At 47.2% G+C, this 20,820-nt stretch overlaps 1 protein-coding gene across 2 annotated transcripts in view; it reads right to left on the bottom strand.

Moving 5' to 3' along the window:
* Positions 1 to 20,820, bottom strand: part of Dh44 (corticotropin-releasing diuretic hormone 44) — a 183,749-nt gene that overhangs the window by 17,611 nt on the left and 145,318 nt on the right. The window contains exon 2 of one of the 2 annotated variants that reach the window (XM_075894731.1): positions 14,114 to 14,438. In XM_075894731.1, coding sequence (XP_075750846.1) covers positions 14,114 to 14,437 — 324 coding nt within the window. In that variant the 5' untranslated portion in view covers position 14,438. The remainder of the gene's footprint in view (positions 1 to 14,113; positions 14,439 to 20,820) is intronic. The other variant, XM_037426321.2, reaches the window with a different exon arrangement.

Raw genomic sequence — 20,820 nt, 5'->3', positions numbered from 1 at the left:
TACAACGGTATCTCAGCATCTGTAGGTTAGGCTTCCAAACCGTGTATTTCAATATCTGTATTCCGGAATACTTTTTTGGGTATCTCTGCCCAGCCGTGGCGCATACCCACTTGAGGTACGATTCATCATCGTCATGAACAATTGGCACAAAATTCCTTGCAAGAGATCAGCGGATACCACACTTCTCTGAAGAATTAGAAAAAATAGCATAGCGAGTGCCAGCCTACTACATAAAAATGTTTATTATTAACGCCGTAGTGGGTATAAAACAAGTGCGCTTGCAGCAGTTATCTAACGAGTGTTTAGAAAAGGCCCTGAAAGGCCGCTCTTCTAGCTGTCGCTGTGAATGTGCTGCGCCTTCTGCGCAGGCCTGGCGTTTTTTAATGTGCGTGTATTTTTACTAATATTGGGGTTCTTTAAGCGCGGGTACATTCGCTGTGCCCACGGGCATTGCGAATATACCCGGCAATCAATGGCGCGCTGTGCAATTCAAGATTAGAGTTGCTGTATATGCTACCTTGAGGTAGCAGAGTTGCGCATACCTTTTCCTTCGCCGCTATTCGGCGAGCGCTGTCACGTGGTGCAAAGTGACGTGACATGTTCCATTTTTTTTTTTCGCGGCGAAGACAACTTTACGTGCACGATGGCGCGACGCCCGCGCGTTTTCTGCCCGCGCCGACTTCATGGTGACCGCCTTTAGGGGCTTTTAGCTTGTACGTATGCTTCTTTACGTTACCGTGCTTAGCTTGTTTAGGTGGGTCTTTAGCATGTTTGGGTGGGCCTTTAGAGAACGTAAATCTTTACGTAACGTAAACTACCCGCCGGATAGGCTTTACGTTGGCGGCGCTATCTCGCAAATCCCCCTTTGTTCGTAGAAACTCGCACTGCAGAGACTCCAGACACTCTGTCAAAATAAGCAGAAGTGTGAGCACCAATAGCAATTACATTGTTTCCGTCGTATTACCGAAGCTAGAATGGCAAGAACATCGAAGCCGCAAACGTGGTTCTCCCCGACAGAATGAATAGGTGGCGCCGTCTAGCGGGTTGAAAATGTACCGAACACTCAAAATTGTCATTTCGGAAACATTGTCCATCGTTTGTTCGGTGTAAAAACCGTGCAGCGGCGTTATTTCGAATTATTTGCCTTTTCAATCGTTCTCACTTAAATTATTTAATTGTTCAATTTAACGTCTTAGAACTAACACATCATAATGAAAGACGTTGTAGTGAAGGGCTCTAAAAATTTAGACCACATATTAACGTGCACATCAATCAAAGCACGCGGGTCTTAAGCATTTTCGCAACCTATCAACCGCCTCACTGCAACGGTGCAATCTTGCTCAGCGAATAAGTCTGCGGCACGCTTCCCCGCTGGAACATCACACTGCATTTTTCTCCTGCGCGCGCGACGAGTGCCTTCACTGCACACCTGCGGAAGATAATGGCGGACCTATGCGCAAGTCTGCTCCCGTAGTACCTCTATTCAATATTAGGGTTCGTCGATGCGCGCACCTCTTCACCGCTTTGGAGTGTGGAGACAATCGCGTCGTCTGCTACGGAGTCCGCCATTACGATGCCCTCTCCGCAAGCCGCCTACAGACGAAAGCACGCCTGCCTCGAACCCAGGCGCCTTCGGCGGTATACCCTCGCTCCCAGAGACACCATAATTTGTTTGCAACTGCCAAAGCGCGCCTCGCTAGCACGGAATGCAGTGGCTCTGGGAGTTGGCAATGCAGTGGCTCTGGCCTGTTCACGCTGCGCCTGCTTATAAAATGTCATCTGGGTACCACTTCACTGTCATCTGATGCGACAACAACCAGCGCAAGAGGAATAGATTGCTGAGCACTGCCTGTGAAGTTCAGTGCATCGTGTGGAGCGTGCCGGTGCAGGGTTTTGCGATTGCACAGATTTCCGTCCACAACAAAAAAACGCCGACTTCCACCGCCTTAGTATATAATCGCGATCATCAGGAAAAACTACGAGCCCTGTGAAGCGTACAAGTAAGTAAACTTATTGTGTTTATTCAAGCGTGACTCCAGCTGTTTCACTTTACAGCAGCGATTTGCGTGCAGTATACATGTAGCATGAAGCACAAAATATTGCCGTACTCGTTCGCAGGCCGCATGTCAATAATATGATTTACGCATTACGACTCACGCGTGAATGCATGCACCGCGCATGTTCAGTACAACCGTAACGGTCGACTATCGTGATGCGTAAATTGCGCGGAAAGTATGACTTTCGACCCAGTCGAACTGCGACATGCCTTGACTGTCACTAGGCGAATCTACATGCGCTTTCGACTGGCGTCACCGTAGCATTTTAAAATCTTGTTCTGGCTGGCACTTTTGGACCCTGCATGTCTTCCGAGGGCCCAGCAGGACTGGCAGTTGATTGATTGATTGATATGTGGGGTTCAACGTCCCAAAACCACCATATGACGTCCGTCCGTTCTTGCTTCCGTCCATCCGCGCGTCTGTCTGTCGTTCCACCTGGATGGATATGGCTGTACCCTTTAGATCGGGCGGTGGCTAGCGCCACCAAGCCGTAATACTTAATGAACCCAAATCTTTATTTATTTTTTCCCCTTAAAAAGTGAGTTTGAGGATTCGTACTTTGCAGTGAAGAGTTTAATTTTCACTCGTGCCTTGACTTTAGCCACCAATCAGATAACCTCCTTCTAGTTAAGTCTACTTGCTTAAAGTCTATTTTGCCCTCCCGGTCCCTAAACCCCAGTGCTTTGAAAAACTCTGCGCCATCATCCTGAACTATAGGGTGAAGCCCTTTACAGAACATTATCAAGTGTTCGGCAGTTTCTTCTTCCTCTCCACACGCACTGCATACTGTGTCTACCCCTTCGTATTTGGCCCGATATGTATTGGTTCGCAGTACTCCCGTCCTTGCCTCAAACAGTAGAGAACTACCCCGAGTATTATCATAGATCCTTTCTTTGGCAATTTCCTGCTTAAATGTTCGATAGATCTCTAGTGTGGACTTCTTAATCATGCCCATTTTCCACATGTCGGTCTCCGTTTCCTTCACTTTCTTCTTAACCGATAGTTCTTTTTGGTTTGGCCACCTGCTGTTTTCTAAGTATTTACCAGTCAACTTCCTGGTTCACTTCCTTTATTTTGTATCGACATTCTTCATGTACAAGTAGCTGAAAACCTTCCTAGCCCAACGCTCCTCCTGCATTTCACTCATTCGCTTCTCAAATTTTATCTTGCTGCTAGCTTCCCTGCCTTCAAATGATGTCCATCCCACATCACCTTGTACTCCCTGATTTGGTGTATTCCCGTGAGCTCCTAAAGAAAGCCTACCTATTCCACGTTGCTTAATTTCTAATCTTGCTTGAACTTCTGATCTCATGCACAAGACCGCATTGCCGAACGTCAGCCCAGGAACCATCACCCCTTTCCATATTCCTCTCACAACATCATACCTATTGTAATTCCACAGTGCCCTATTTTTCATCACTGCTGCATTCCTGTTACCTTTAGTCGTCACGTATATTTCGTGTTCCCTCAAGTACTCGGTCCTATTGCTTATCCATACGCCTAGATATTTGTATTTATCTGTTATCTCTAGAGTGACCTCCTGTATCCTAAGCTCACTACCTTCGTTGTCATTGAAAATCATGACTGCTGATTTTTCCTTACTGAATCTAAAATCTAACCTATCTCCCTCATTACCGCAGATGTCCATCAATCTCTGCAAATCTTCCTTGTTGTTGGCCATTAGAACTATATCATCTGCGTACATTAATGCTGGTAGTGCCTGATCAATAAGTTTTCCTTGTTTGACTAAAGAGAGCTTGAATCCCAACCCACTTCCCTCTAATTTTGCCTCTAATCCTTGTAGGTACATCATGAATAATAATGGTGACAGGGGGCACCCCTGCCTAAGCCCCCGTTTTACCTCTGCAGGCTTGGATACCCGTTTTTCCCACTTCATAACTACCTTGTTACCTTTATAGACACCCTTTAAAAGATTAGTGACTACATGTTCCACGCCTAGTGTGTCCAGTATTTTCCACAATTCCTCTTGAACCACGCTATCGTACGCTCCCTTGATATCCAAGAATGCTAGCCACAGGGGCCTGTGTTCCTTTTCTGCTATTTCGATGCACTGCGTCAGTGAGAACAGATTGTCTTCCAACCTCCTGTGTTTCCGAAACCCATTCTGCAGTTCCCCCAGCACCCCCTCATCTTCTATCTATGCCTGCAGTCTTTCCTTTATAATCTGCATAGCCAGCCTGTAGACCACTGATGTCACTGTTATAGGATGGTAGTTGTTTATGTCAGCTTTGTCCCCCTTTCCTTTATAGATCATGCTCATCCTGCTAAGTTTCCATCCATCGGGAACTTCACCATCCATTATTATTTTGCTCACTGCCTCTCTCAAAGCCTGCTTAGACTTCGGACCTAATGTCTTTATCAGCCTAATTGGAATGCCATCTGGGCCTGTTGATGTACTACTAGGAACCCTTTTCTCAGCCCTTTCCCACTCTCGTTGGGAAAGTGGAGCCATTGCGCCACTTGATTCGTCCTTGTCTATTGTGGTGCATAAAGTACTTCTTTGTTGAAATTTTTCTGTCACCCTTGTTCTTATATATTCAATAGATTCGTCCCCTTCTAGCCTGGCACCTTGGGCTGTAGTTATAAAACTCTGCTCTATGCTAGTCTCATTTCTTAGGGAGTTTAGATGGTTCCAAAATTTCGCAGCTGCCTTTCTATCTTTTTTATGTACTTCTGCCAGCCACTGAGCTCCCTTTCTTCTAATTTTTTCATTGATCAGAAGGGATGCAGCCCTTCTACAGCTTTAAAAGGTTTCCCATTTTCTTTCAACATCATCTGTCGGTTCACCCCGCTGCTTAGCATGTTTGTGTTCCCTAGAGGCTTCCTGACGTTTTGCTATGGCTTTCTTAACTTCCTCATCCCACCAATTTTTGGGTTTGTGTCTTCTTTTCCGGGGTGACTTGTTACGCGTCTTAGCATGCTCTAGCTCAGAGTCTAATTAGATTTGTGTATGTCCACACTGTCTTATTATCCTGCGTGATTACTTTCTCAATTTGTTTAGTGGCTATTTCAATTTGCCTTTCTGAATAAAAATTTTCCTGTAGTTGCTCATCTTGTCTCCTTCCCACTTTCACTGCTCTTCCAAAACTTAGCTTGATACGTTTGTGATCACTACCCAGACTTCTGGAGCCACCTTCATCTATGTGCATTCCCCTGAGCTTATCATACATCCTATGTGACATCAGTGCATAATCTATCGTCGACTGCAGCCTTCCTACCTCCCATGTTAATTGCCCTTCACACTTCTCGGTACTGTTGCAAATGATCAAAGCAAGCCTTTCACACATATCCATGATCATTTTGCCTGTCGGGTTGGTATACCCATCTATATCTTCTATGTGCGCATTCATGTCTCCTAGTATAATTATCTCGCACTCTCTTCCTAACTCCTGAATGTCCTTAGATATACACTCTACCATTGCCTGGTTTTCACCTCTGGCCTTTGCTCCCGTCCACAAGTAAACGAAACCAAGGAGTGTCATTTGACCTGCCACTTTCTCTTTTAGCCATAAATGTTCCTTGCACTCCTGCTTGACCCTTTGCCAGTCTGTAGTTTTATGAATGAATGCCCCAATACCACCCCCCTTTTTGCTGCCTTCTGTTCTATTACAATATTCTGACGCGTAGTCCGGATTGTTCGGAAGTTGTTCCATGTCCCTGAGATGTGTTTCTACAAAACCTTATACCATCGGCCTCTCTTCCCTTAGCTGTTCTTCTATCTTTTCCCACTTCAGCCTGTTCCTACCACCCTGCATGTTAATATACCCTATGTCTGAATGGGCTCGGCGCTCGTGGCTACGCCTATTTATGCCCCGGACTCTACCTATCTTAGACATTGGTGCCACTTTGAAATCGTATCTGTTCATAACACCTGTCGAAGAGTCTCCCTGGTTGTTTTCCTCGTTACTAGCTATCCTGCACCCCGAAGGGCTCGCTTGCCCCCCCAAAAAGCTACTGCGCGTCCTGCAAGTCGCCAACCCACCTCATGACCTAGCCGCCCATCGAAGTGAATTCTGTCTCGTTGAAAACCACCCCACCTATGCACCTCTCTGTTTATTTCCACCACCTCAAACCCTTTCTCTCGACTCATCCGCCATATCTCTTGGTTTGCGTTGACAACCGCTCTTTGCAGGTTGCTATCACGCACCGGTACCTCCGGTATCGTGCATATCACTACCTGTACCTTAGGAGAAGTGGCGCGCATGTCATCGACGCCTTTCGCCAGTGTGGCTGCTAGTCCTGCTGTATTTTTATTTAAGACATCATTTAAACCACCTGAAAATATCACGAGGTTTCGTCTATCAGCTGTAGTTTTGAGTTTTGCGCTCGCTTGCCTCATGACTGCTTCCAGCTTGCGTCCTGGGAACGCCCCTACTGCAACCCTCTTGTCACCTCTTACCCTGTCTTTGATGGCTTCTGTGCATCGATTTAAATTCGAGTCCCCGGCGATTATCACATGCTGTGACTTTTCAGCTGGAGCGTCCTGCACCTGGGGGCTACTTGCACCTGTGACGCCGGCTGCTTTGTCCCCTCCCAGCCCCACCACTACCTCGCTGAATCTTGGCCTTGCGACAGTTGAACCGGCTAAACCTGTTTTTTCCAAACTTGCTTGCTGTTCCTTTTCCACCGTTCTGGTTGCCGGTTCTCTACTGTTCTCTCCGTAGGCCGCTTCTCTGTTCAGCTTCGCTAGTGCTTCCTCCGCGGACTTCAGTCTTTCTCCCATTGCCCTCGTTTTCTCTTGCTCTGTCGCCAACGCAGTCTCGAGCTCATCGATTCTCACCAGCAGTTCACTTTGGGCAACCATCATTTTCTCCATTTTTTCCTCGACCTCACATTGCCTACACTTCGCGTCAGCCTCTTCTCCATCCGCTTCTACGCTTGGGTCCACTTTCAAACCCACTCCACATCCTGAACACTTTACAGTCTTTTTAGCCATGTCTTTCTGACACCAATTGTCCCTATACTCGATAATTACTAAACTGGAGCCGTGCACTACGAAAAAAAGAAAGTCTAAGCTCTACTACAAAAATTTGCGTTTTAAATGTACGCGCACCTCCCGCACGGTGTGGCAAAAAAAAAACAAAAAAAATTCAAACACACACACCCGCACTAACTAATAAATACCTGGTGACTGGCCCCCGAAAAAGCCGTACCATAAAATAAGTGCTACGAAGATTTCAACCGCTGCCTTATAATTATAAAGACAAGGTTAAAACATGCAAAAACACTTATCTGCGCAGTCGATCTGGAGCGCTCAAAAAACACGTCCATCCACCGTCCATCCACTAGCTGGATGGATGGATGGATATGGCTGTACCCTTTAGATCGGGCGGTGGCTAGCGCCACCAAGCCGTAATATATAATGAACCAAAAACTATATTTATTTTTTTTCTTAAAAAAGAGTTTGAGGATTCGTACTTTGCAGTGAAGAGTTTAATTTTCACTCGCGCCTTGACTTTAGCCACCAATCAGACAACCTCCTTCTAGTGAAGTCTACCCGCTTAAAGTTTATTTTGCCCTCCCGGTCCCTAAACCTCAGCTTGCACTGCGGTTAGCGCCGCCAAGCGTTGAAAATGATATTTTTCCTGCAGTTAACAATAGGTGGAGCGCGCGTTGGTTTCAGCGGTGATTTTTCGTTTGCAATCTGCCTGACCGGCGGGTCGAGTGCACTCACTTGGCGACCCGTTTTCGCCACGTTTCGCTCGTGGCGTCGTTATCGCGCGTGCCCATGGCGCTCGCTCTCGTCTACTTATCCCGACAATAAACCATTGCGTGCGACAACTTCCGCACCTTTCGAGTTTCAATTCGCAGCTGCTGCTCAAAAGAGATCACAGGAGAGCATGGTGTTTGCGAAACTTGCTCAATAAATACATCTGAAATGTGGTGGCATGGCTGATTGATTAATTTGCAGACAACGTGTATTGAACTGTTTTCGCTATTTATGGTGCATTCAGACGACGGACCGAATCCGGATTTGTCGTGGACGCGGACCGCTAATCCGCGGATGGTCCGCCTGCAGGCGCATCCACACGACGGATGGTGTCCTAGGGGAAAACAACCGGATTACCCTCGACAGCAGATTCGGCGCTCACCTGCGCCCGCTGGCAGCAGACCGGTTTGAGAGTATTCAACATGGATGCCCGCAAGAAGCGAAGCTTGGCTGCGATGTCTGTCGTGTTGTGACAAATGAACGAGTAGTGTTATTCTTTCAGGAGAAAAGGGAGTTGCTAGCAGGATATTCTTTCAACTACATTGTTCCCCACTTGTAGAACTTCTGAACGCGTCTCCCATCCTTTGTTTAGAAGCGGCACGTCGCCGGTTGCAGAAGTTGGAATATTTCACCACCATGACGGCTAAGAATCTCGCGTGTTAAGCGACGGCGGCGACATTTACCGAACCACCAAAAGTGATTTCTGCATATTTAATCACCTGAGAACAAAGTCTCCGGAAACTAAGTAAACAATGCTCAAGCGTAGATGATGCCGACCAGTCATGCAGCTGTCCGCGAGCCATGGAGGACATGCCGCGAGCAGACGAAAAGTGTACTGGTTGCCACCGACCCCAAGCTATTCCACTGAAGTACCGGCTCTCCCCCGCCAGAATCCCGATGTGAGAAACAGGTTGGGTTCATCCGTCCGCGAGCCGCGCGGACGAGGGGAATCGCTGATGTGAGGTCACGTGACGCGCCGTCCGTCGCGCCATATCGGGATTCGATCCGTCGTCTGAATGCACCATTAGAGTTCGGCTGCACGGACGATGTGGCCTTGGAGTGCGATGTTTGGGCGTATTCTCAGAAAATTGATTTCGCGAGTGTGCAACGAGTGTTCTATCGACATGTCTATGCGAAAAAAAGCTGAACACGGTACTGTCTGCACCTACAAGTAGAATTTATTCGTAAAAATGACTTAATTGTGTGATTTGTAGGCACTCGACCACCTCACAATTGCTTCTTTAGCACACGCTGCATCCACCGCAGACCGATTATTACAAGCTGTAGTAACTGAACTATAACGAGAAACCTAACAAGCCTGAAATATATATATTTTTTACTTAGAACATCAATACATATTGCCTTTGAAATGGGCGTACGGCCAAAAAATAAAAGAAAAGGCAGATCCCACGTGTAATGGAAATCGATGATATGCGAAGCACAAACGATTGATTTGATTTGTGGGGTTTAACGTCCCAATACCACTATATGATTATGAGAGACGCCGTAGTGGAGGGCTCCGAAAATATCGACCACCTGGGGTTCTTTAACGTGCACCCAAATCGGAACACACGGGCCTACAACATTTCCGCCTCCATCGGAAATGCAGCCGCCGCAGCCGGGATTGAAGCACAAACAAGGAAGGTTGATATACGCCAGTTTAAAATAAGGACAACGTTACGAGGCGGACGTTAATTATGCCGCACTTGACTTCCATATTTTGATTACCATGTTTGCGCCTGGCATGTGCTCGTCACTCATTTACGTCACGTAATACCAAATTTGGTATAGGTGAAGCTAGCGAAACGTCCACAAGCGCGCTATAAGCGTAGAATGTAGTCATGTATTACGTGACACACATACCATGATTATCATGTTTGGACACGCCGTTTACCTTCGTCATCCATTCACGTCACACAATACCAAATTTGGTATATGTGAAGCTAGCGAAACGGCTGTGAGCGCATCATGAGAGTGCTGTGTAGTCTAGTGTCGCGAACGCGCGCCTTCCCAAGCGGCGGCGGAGAAACCGGATTCTGTGCACCGCAACGCGGCGCTGTTTGTTGCTGGCGAGTTGTGTTACTGGATATTCTACCTTTGGGTAGCATATACAGTAACTCTACTGGCGAGTAACGAGGGAGGTAGACGTGCAACTGGCGGCAGTGTAACTGCGTCCCTGTCGCGAAACTGCTTCCCGAAGCACTTATTGAAACACCTTAATATTATCGCTAATTATATTCTCGAGTGGGATAGAAGGAAATAAAAATAATTTTTACTGTTCATATATCCTTCTACAGATGCACAAACTAGGCGATCGACGTTTTTTTGACGCGCGCACACAATTCTAGTTCTCTTAAGATGACATATACGTCACGATGCAGTTTGACCGGTGCTTTCCTCCCCAACCCCCCTTAATCAAGGAGGATGTTTCAGCTGATGAAGGCTGGAATGGACAACAAGTAACTTTCAGATTAATAAAGCACCAACGAAAAAAAATGCAACAGAGTAAGGGCCTTTTTTTTAAAGCTGTCTGTACCAATTGCTGTTAATTTGCTAATCACACCCTCTTATTGTGCTCTCTACGCATGCAGAAAGCAGCTGCGACTAAGTCCCTTGAAAATCAGCGTGTCATTTGTTTAGGCGTGTGCAGGTGGAAAGGGGGGGGGGGGACAGCAGCTCTCACAAAGAGGGGGTGGGCGCCAAATCTGTCCCATTAGATTACTAGGGAGCGATGCTGCTGCGATGAACATCCACCTTCCGCCAAGGCTGATTTTTGAGCTGGCAAAGGCTGGAGTGCTCATATATAGAAACTGCCGGATGGATAAAGCAACAAGGGAGAAAAAGTACACGTGCAACAGGCCGCACCTTTTTTCTATACGGAGTTCATTGCGTTTGCCAATTGTTCATTTGGGAAATGCACCCGCTATATTGTGCTCGTCTGCGCAAGCAGAAAAGAGCAGTGACGAAGCTCTTTGAAGACCAGTATGCGAAGCTTAGGCCGTACGTGGAAGGAGATTGGGACAGCCGCCATCGCTGGAGGAGGAGGGGGAGGGGGAGTCCTGTTGGACTTTTCTGTTTGTGTTTGCAGTCTCGTTTCAAATAGGTGCACAGAGAAATCGAAATTTGCGTTGATGTATTGCTTGGCTTTTACTTATTGTTCTTCCTTATTTATTATCTTAAAGTAAGTACATCTATTTCGTTTGTCCCAGCTTCTTAATATGTTCAATACTTATTCCTCATGTGTGCATTAACTTCAATTTATTGTCTGTTGATGCTCATTTTTTCGCGGATTTTTTATTATTTAGTGTTCATTTCATGGAGGTATACCTGTCTTTTTTTCATTCACTCACATTCTGCATCAAAACACTTGTCCTTGCGTCTGTCTATGGGGTTGTTGTACTTTGTTTTTATGTAACATCTATAAACATGTATTGATATTGATGTCTTTACACTCAAACGCAACTGTGCGGAAAAGAATGGTAATAAACTGGGTCTGAAGGGCCGAGTCTCCTACATCTCCGTTCCGTGTGCGCTATATATTCCGCTTGTATGTGCTGTTCAGATGTAGATAACCTGGAAGCGTACTATAAAGATCGTTTTTTTTTCTTCACTCGCAACTTATCGGCGCCCTGTGTGACGGGCACAGCGGCTTTGTGCTGTTACCACAAATCTTGTTCTAAACGAGAAACGCCTCAGAGCGCGCACTCGGACGCGTAAATGCCGCGCGGCAGCGAGCGGTTGCGCCCTCTAGAAGCGGTATCGTAAACTTTTTCGGCTTTGCAGTTTCGTTCACGACAATAGAAAAACCTTTCTAGCCACTATAGTCATACTCTTACATGACACACATTTCATGACTATATTGCTTGCGCCAGTCATATACCTTCGCCATCAATCCACGTCACGCAACACCTAAATTGCTATAATTGATTGATATGTGGGGTTTACCGTCCCGAAACCACCATATGATCATGAGAGACGCCGTAGTGGAGGGCTCCGGAAATTTCGACCACCTGGGGTTCTTTAACGTGCACCAAAATCTGAGCAAACGGGCCTACGACATTTCCGCCTCCATTGGAAATGCAGCCGCCACAGCCGGGATTCGATCCCGCGACCTGTGGGTCAGCAGCCGAGTACCTTAGCCACTAAACCACTGCGGCGGGCCAAGATTGCTAAATGTGTAGTTAGAAAAACGGCCGCGAGCGCACTATGAGCACAGCAGATAGTCATATTTTACATGACACGCATGTCATAAGTTATCATGTTTGGACGTGTCATTTAACTTTGTCGCCCGTTCGCGTGACGCAATGCCAAATTCGGTATATGTGAAGCTGGCGAAACGGCCACGAGCACACTATGAGCGTAGCGTGTTGTCATGTTATACATTACAGGCATACCATGATTATCATGTTTGGACGTGTCACTTACTTTCGTCGTCCGTTCGCGTCACGTAATACAAATTTGGTATATGTGAAGCTAGTGAAACGACCTCGAGTGCACCATGAGCGTGGCGTATCATGACTTACATGACATGCATGTCATGATTTCCACGTTGGGGCTTGTGATTCATGTTTGCTATGCAATCATGTCATACCATACCTATTTTGCAGTATGTTGAATGCGAAGCGTTTCTTAGCGAACTTCGTTGACTTTGACCCTATCTATCTATCTATCTATCTATCTATCTATCTATATATATATATATATATATATATATATATATATATATATATATATATATATATATATATATATATATATATATATATATATATATATATATATATATATATATATAGTCCAGTAGATCCTCCGTGAGCGGTCACAACGTGGTTTATTTCGACGTTTCGGCCTAGAGTCTGGCCTTGAAGGCCAGACTCTAGGCCGAAACGTCAAAATAAACCACGTTGTGACCGCTCACGGAGGATCTACTATATATATATGTGTGTGTGTGTCTGTCTGTCTGTCTGTCTGTGTAGTTGTTCTATGTAATTGTTAGCCTGCGCTCGTGCTAGGTATGCTGAGTTCGCGCGTGCTTGAGATGTGCGCTGCAAGTTTCGAGCTGTTCTTCGAATGGCATTGTAATTGGTTGCTGTAGCATTCATTCTTTCGCCCGTCTGACCAAATAATGCACAATAAACACTCAAGTACTTCTGCGAAAATGCGTTTCACTTCCGTGTTTTACCTTTCTATAGGATCAGCCACAAGCGCGTGCACCCAGGTGTCAAAACATGGCATTGCATCATTGAACGACTTCAGTGGGACGGTATCGTCCGAATAGTATTGCGCAAACCTGCATGCGCTTTTCACAAGAAAGTAAAGTGGTCTGCCTGCGCGGCTGGTGAAACATAAACGCCTAGACTAATCGGTATGGTTCGTTTCGCCTCATAAGAAGGCGTTCACCGATTGTTGAGCCCTCAAATAGACCAGAGTCGTGGCAAACAGATGCTTTTCCTTGATTAGCAATCCGACTGTCTTTGTATGGAAAGATGGGATATAATTTTACACACACAACTATTCAGCTTCTGAAATGCACTTTGAACGTTGAATGACCAAGTTTGAAAGGAGTCTCAAGCAGTGCAATTATGGCGTAAATAAACAACCCCGGAAAAGCAGTGCTTTGGCTGAGCAAGCTTCAGGAGGATACGCATTCGACTGCACTCTAAGAAGTAAAGGAGGAAAAAGGGTGTGGAGGTTGCTCCTTTAGAGGAGGAACTGCGCAGGAGTAACCACGCTCTCGCGGTTACTCCTCAAAGGAGCAACATATAGCAAAAGAAAAATCAGGGTCTGGTTGGCTTAACAAGCCTTTCGAAGTGCGTGCAGGAATTTGAATAGAAGTAAATCGATGTGTATGCATCAAATTCAGAAATAAATTTTGGAAAATGTGCAGCAAACACATGGGATTCCAACTCACTACCACTCAGTCAACATGCACGTACACTAACCACTACACCACATCACGCTACGGCACCGTCTGAAAAGAAACATGCTTGTGTAGGCGCCGATGGGTCATGTGCACACGACGCGAACATTCCTGCAGTTACTCCAAAAAACGGGCGCTTTACTCCAAAAGGAGGAAAGCGCCCTCCTGGACGCTGCGTGTGGAATCTTTGCGCGCATGGCGTCTTTGAGAGGAGCAAAGAGCCTTTTTCGGGGCTAACTGCGAAGTTGCTCCACAAAACTTTTGAAAGTGTGGGGGGAGGCACGCTCTTGCATGAGCCGCTCGCAACCACTCTCAACAGGAGCGATGGCAATGAGTGTATGCCTACGTGATGCCATTTTACGGTGCACATGTGCCTTGAACTTTCACTCTGGTCGGCGTCCTTACCGTGCGTCTCACCTTAAAGGTCGACCGGTCGCTGCGCTTTCCCAGGTCCTTGAGGATTTTGTCGTTTGCCTGGATCTTGTTCTTGATGCTGCGCTCAATGATGTCCTGCATCATTTTGTCACGCAGCACGTCCAGCGGCGAGACGATAGACAGCGAAGGCATGTGGTCCCGATTGTGCATGCTCAGCGACGGCAGCGGACGGCTGCGCAGGGCCAGCGGGCCCCGCTTCCACAGGTCGGACAAGTCTAGGCCCCCGACGCGCGCGCCCAGTGCTGCCTCGCTCGCGAGAAGAACCAGCACCAGCCATGGGCCCACCGGGTGCATCCTGCAGCGCAACACAAGGCGTTGTTTCGTGCGGTCACTTCGGATACGTGCAATGTTCCTCCACGTTTGGCGCAGCAAGCCAAGGAGGCGTTAATCAGTGATTGTGGTATATAAGAAAAGTGAGCCTCAGCGGCTGGTCGACTAATCTACCGAAATTCTACGATTTTCACGCCACTAGTGACACGGCTTGAATGGAATTACGTGAACTGCGTAAATAACATATTATCGTGGAGAGTAAAAAAACCAAGAGCCGGCTTGTGTTGCGTATACACTCGGCTGTCGAAATCTGGGCTCGTGAAACAATGTTGCCACCGAAGTCCCGCTAGTGAAACTTGCCTCAGTCGTGTATAGTTCCTACTTTGATCGAAGATTCGCCGACACACGTCGGATCTGTCTCCGACAAAGCGCATCACATCGAACCGCCGTTGACCGCGTGGTGACGCTCACGCAGCAGTTATCGTGCGACACGGAAGTTGTCATCCCCGAAACAAGAGCGCTTATCACGAAACTGCCTTGATGCACATCAGCATTACTGCAAAAAAAGAAAAAAAAACTGAACGTAAGTAAGTCGCCACCCTTCAAACTGATGCACTTCAGTTAAGAAATGTGGATGAATTCTAAAAGCGTACACGCAGTCAGAATTGTGACGCCGAAAAATTGCGTCTCTACGTGGTCACGCTCAAAGCTGCCGTTCTTTATCCCGACTGCCCTCAAAGCAAAAATGACGGATAAAATAATTCTCCTTTTCGCGACATCAGCAGTTTTTCGTTGTTTGCGCAAAAGCTCGCCTCTGCTGAACGAACGGGTATTTTTCTAATGAAGAATTTTCCGATTAATTGCTAATTGATTAGCCTCTGCAATCAATTATGATAATTAAAAACGATGAATATATAGGTTCTGAGATTTTATTTGAAATGCAACCTCCTAAAATAATAAATTTTTCGGCTTTAGGGTAAATTATGTTAATGAAAGCCCCACGTGCATAGCCGCGATGCGACAAAGACATTTCATTCTTGTATAGTAGGATTGATTGGTTGACGTGGTGGGCGTATTTTGGATGAATTTGGCAATTGTATTAGGAATATTTCATGTTTTTATCGTGACACACTGTTACTGTCTTTATGAACTATCCTTCCTATGATTTACAGAAAGAAAAAAAATTATTTGAGTTCGAATATAGAGAAATTTTTCTAAAGGTGATGAAATCTTAGTTATTCGTAAACTTGTTGCAATTTTTTTCATGGGAATGCACGAAATGGACGTTTCGTGGTTGCTTTGTGATAGTTTTGCTTTTCCGGCAACGAATATTTTGCGCAGAAGGGCTACAACAGCAACAGCTTGCTTCATGTTTCGTTGACCATTTGCGGAAAGATGTGTCCTTTCTTGTTACGGCGAATGGTCGCTAATTATGCGGAACTCCGTTAATTATCGCTGCGGTTTTTGCCGCTCGGAAAAACTCACCGTTGCTGGCCACTGTGACGTCATAAATGCCAGAAGTTAGGAGAAAACCGAGAAGATCGCCTCGAAGTTAAAAAAAAAAAGAGGGTCGAAACCTGCAGACGGCGGCTGCACAGGACGCTGACTTAGAGAGCGCTTGCCTTTTGGAGTAGGAACCGAGGCAGGGCATTTCTTCACTCGTCGAACGGCTTTCGAGAAGCAATCGATCAAATGTTGGCTTCCCCGTGAAGAGAAATAGGCCAACAAGGCAGCTGCCGCTAAAAGGTTCCGAAACGGCGGGCGCCCTTGTGGTTCGCACCTGTCGGGGGCGCGAGTGAACGTCCTCTCGCCTCAAGAAGTCTCTCACTGTCATTTCTTGCCATTTCATCCGCACAAAGGTGGAATTCCACACATCGACAAAAGAAGGCGTTCTTGCGGCGCCACTGAGGGCCAGAGACGTTCATTCGGGCGGACGCGTTCATTCCGCGCGGTCCCCACTTTGCGAAAGCCTTGGGCGTTTTACTTGGTTAAACACGCGCGCATACTTCAGTGAAAACGCTTGCGTAGCGATATTTTTTTCAACTAAAAGCACTGGCAGCTCGGGAAATCATTGAAATGACATGTACCACTTACTAATGTAAACTTTCGTGCTTCATGACGAACACGAATAAGACTCGAGGGAAAACTTGCGTGATGTCTCACAGTTGCAAACTTGCTGTATGGTCGTTCACGCTAGTGAATACTTTCTTTGTTTATATAGCTTAAGGCCCTGCTGAAACGGACTGAGTCTCACCATCCGATTTGAATGTTAATGTGCTCTAGTTTTCATATACAGAATCTGCAGCACAATCTAATGCAGTGAAGGAAGGAAGGGTCACCTTCCGTTTGTGTCAGTGGTCTTGTGTGTTGTGTAGGCAACAGCGTTGTATGTGTACGAACTGCTGGCAGCATTCAAAGTGTACATAACCGTAATAAGGCTTATTGTTGCTTATAACCTATATTGCAATTTTTTTCTAATATTGCTTTCTCTGTGATTATGCACATGAGGTCCCATTTCAGTTTGTTACTACGGGACCTCCAACTGTACAGATGTATATGACATTTTATTTGTCGTGAATAAAAGGATTCTCAAGGTACCAAGTCGGGCTAGTTTGTTAACATTCATGTTAAAGGCCCATTAAATGCACTAATATATACAGGCAACAGCGAGGGAAGACGTGCGCAGACTCGCAATGATGAAATAAACATTTATTTTTCGCGACAGTGTTGCCGAGTTTGTGAGCTCGGGGTCACACTAGGTGGGAGGGTCCATTATTCCAGGAATCCTCTGGCCGCAATCACCTCCCCGGCCCTGGCGACAACTCCTCGTTGGTCGTCTAGGTCGCGTGCGGCAATCTTGGCCTCCCACGTCTCAGCTAGGGTTGTTGCGGGCATGGTATTGGAATCTTCGTGGCGCCACGGACATTCGAGTAGTAGGTGGGCCAGAGTGTCTGGCACGTCGCATAATGGTCAGTTGTAGGCGTATAGCGTTGGGTATACTCTATGCAGTAGGGTGCCGTGTGTATAGGTGTTAGCTTGAAGTCTCCAAAATGCTGCGACCTCTTCTTTAGTAAGCTTGGGGTGAGGTGGCGGGTACACCCTGCGAGCTAGACGATAGTGTTGTAGGATGGCGTTGTATGTCGGTGGTAAGGTCTCCACTTCTGCAGCGCTGGCTAACCGCGGGTCAAGCAAGGCGCTGAGGAAGGCCCGGTCGACGTGATTGCGGGTCGTGGCATGAGCCGCTGCATTTCCATCGTGCCCCGGCACCCATACCACGCTGGTGTAAGGAAGCGGAGTTCGGCTCTTTCTCGGACTTTTGAGAGCTTCGATGGAGATTCGGCCTCGCGTGTTATTGCGGACAGCGGATTGGAAATCTGTGAGAACTACGACCGCGTCCTTACCAGTCGTAGTGACAAGGGCGATCGTTGCTTCCACGGCAGACTCGGAGCTCCGCACCCGGTGGGTGGCGGATGCCAGCTCTTGTCCTTCTGCGTCGACCACACTTAAAGCGAAGGCGTTTTTGCCCGATTGCCAGCCGCGTCGACGTAGCGAGCGTCTGGATCGTGCTGGTGTCTTCTGCGGATGGTGTCGACTCCAGCGATTCGTCTTTCCCGATGGTACTCGGGTTCCATGTTACGCGGTATTTGGGCGATGCTGAATGATTCTCGCAGGCACGGCGGTATCTTCTCTTTGCGGTCTGCCTGGCAGATGTAGCGCTCGCCGTATGCCAGACGCTCAAGAACCGATTCTGCCCGTCGACGTGAGCTTAAGCCTCTCGAGTTGGCTGGTCCGTTGTGCTTCTACCAGCTCTTGCCACGTGTTGCGTGGAGCCGTTCTTAGGAGTCTGGTGGTCGATGCCATTAAAGGTAGCCCTATGGCGAGCTTGGTAGCTTTGCGGATGAGCACATTCATCCTGTCGACTTCAGATGTCTTGAGTGCGAGGTTCCATAGATGATTCGGCTATTTAGAAAAGCCTGGACAACTCTTAGGATATCACTTTCCTCCAGGCCACTGCATCGGTTTGCGACTCTCCTTACGAGATGCGTGAGCTGGAAGACTGTGCGTTGAAGTCTAGGAAGCATGGCGGTGCGTGATCCGTCGTGGTGCAGGTGCAAGCCGAGCACGCGAAGCGAGATGCCTTCGGTATTTGGACGCCGAGAAGAATGGTGCATGGGTCTGGCGCTTCGCAGGTTGGAGGTCTTCCTCGCGTACGGGCCTTCATCATCATCATCATCATCATCATCATCATCATCATCATCATCATCATCAGCCTGACTACGTCCACTGCAGCACAAAGGCCTCTCCCATGTTCCGCCAGTTAACCCGGTCCTGTGCTTGCTGCTGCCAATTTATACCCGCAAACTTCTTAATCTCATCTGCCTACCTAACCTTCTGTCTCCCCCTAACCCGCTTGCCTTCTCTGGGAATCCAGTTAATTACCCTTAACGAACAGCGGTTATCCTGTGTACGCGCTACATGCCTGGCCAATGTCCGTTTCTTCTTGATTTCAGCTATGATATCCTTAACCCCCGTTTGTTCCCTAATCCACTCTGCTCTCTTCTTGTCTCTTAATGTTACACCTACCATTTTTCTTTCCATTGCTCGCTACGTCGTGCTCAATTTAAGCTGAACCCTCTTTGTAAGTCTCCAGGTTTCTGCTCCGTAGCTAAGTACCGGCAAGATACAGTTGTTATATACCTTCCTCTTGAGTGATAGTGGCAATCTACCTGTCATAATTTGAGTGTGCTTGCCGAATGTGCTCCACCCGATTCTTATTCTTCTATTTACTTCAATCTCGAGGTTCGGCTCTGATGTTATTACCTGCCCCAAGTAGACATAGTCTTTTACAACTTCAAGTGCACCATTACCTATCTCGAAGCGCTGCTCCTTTCCCAGGTTGTTGTACATTACTTTCGTTTTCTGCATATTGATTTTAAGACCCACCTTTCTACTCTCCTTGTCTAACACCGTAATCATGAGTTGCAATTCGTCCCCCCCTGAGTTACTCAGCATTGCAATGTCATCAGCGAAGCGCAGGTTACTAAGGTATTCTCCATTAACTCTTATCCCTAACTGTTCACATTCTAGGCTTCTGAAAACCTCCTGTAAGCACGTGAAAACCTCCTACGGGCCTTGAGTACCACTAATTTCGATTTTTCAGGTGCACAATGGAGGCCGCAGCGTTCGAGGTAGTTTTAGATGACATTGACGACCGCCTCCTGAAGGCAGCTTTCTAGCTCTCCAGTGCTCTTGCCTCGCGTCCAAAGCGTAATATCGTCAGCGTAGATGGCGTGACGTTGGCCCTGTATTGTTTCGAGAAGCTGGGGGAGCTTAAGGAGTGTCACGTTAAAAATGAGTGGTGACGCAACAGAGCATTGATGTGTACCATTGTTTGGCAGCTCAAAATTTTCGCTCCGTATGTTCTATATTCCCACAGTGGCCGTACGACCGGTGATGAAGCTTCGAACATAGCCATAAATCTTGGAACTGCAGCCGGTATCTTCGAGACTTTGTAGTATTGCTTTATGGCTAACATTGTCGAAGGCACTCTTGGAATCAATGGAAAGTAGGGACGACTTGCTATTCTTGCTCAAGTGATGAACTAGATCTTTCTTGAGGAGTAAAATGATGTCCTGCGTGGAAAGCAGCTGGCGGAAGCCGTACATGGTGTCTGCGAAGTACCCGTTGTCCGCAAGGTGCGACGTGAGCCGGTCATGGATCATATGCTCAAACAGCTTGCCAACGCATGAAGTCAGAGAAATGAGATTAAGGTTGTCAACGGCTATGGACTTGTTGGGCCTAGGCATTATGATAACCTCCGAATGCGTCCACGCGGCTGGAAGCTCTCCTTTGCACAGCAGTCATTGCAGTACCGCCGACTCGCAAGTGATATTTTTTATTGTAAGCTCTGGGTGACAAAAGGCGTTGAAACAACACCATCAAGAGCTGGACGGGCAGCGTCGCAGCAGCAGCCAGATTGTGCCGCGCACAAAGCTTTTTCGATGTCACTGCAGCGGGGGGGGGGGGGGGGGGCATTATTATTCACTACGTTTTATGACAGCGAAAGCTGTATGTGGCTAAGAAACATAAAAAAAAATCGGCAGATCTCTGGGAAGGAAGGAAGGAAGGAAAATAGAGGGAAAAAAAGGCAAGGAGGTTAACCAGCCTATAGGCAGCCGGTTTGCTACCCTGCGCATGGGAGAGGGATGGGGGAGATGAAAGAGAGCAGAGGGGGAAGATAGAAACAGCACATTCGGCAGCACATGCGCGCACACTCAGTCATAGTCCAGTCTTGTCTTTCGCGGAGTGTGACATTGTTGTTACAGTCGCTTGTTCAAGTCGGTGTCGCGTAGGAATTTCAACAGAGCTTTCGTCGCCTTCTGTTGCAGTGTCTTCTCTCGGGCACT

Source organism: Rhipicephalus microplus, chromosome 5 (assembly GCF_043290135.1).
Source record: "Rhipicephalus microplus isolate Deutch F79 chromosome 5, USDA_Rmic, whole genome shotgun sequence".
NCBI lineage: Eukaryota > Metazoa > Arthropoda > Arachnida > Ixodida > Ixodidae > Rhipicephalus > Rhipicephalus microplus.
The sequence above is the reverse complement of the archived record's forward strand: the minus strand, read 5'-3'. Positions and strand labels throughout refer to the sequence as shown.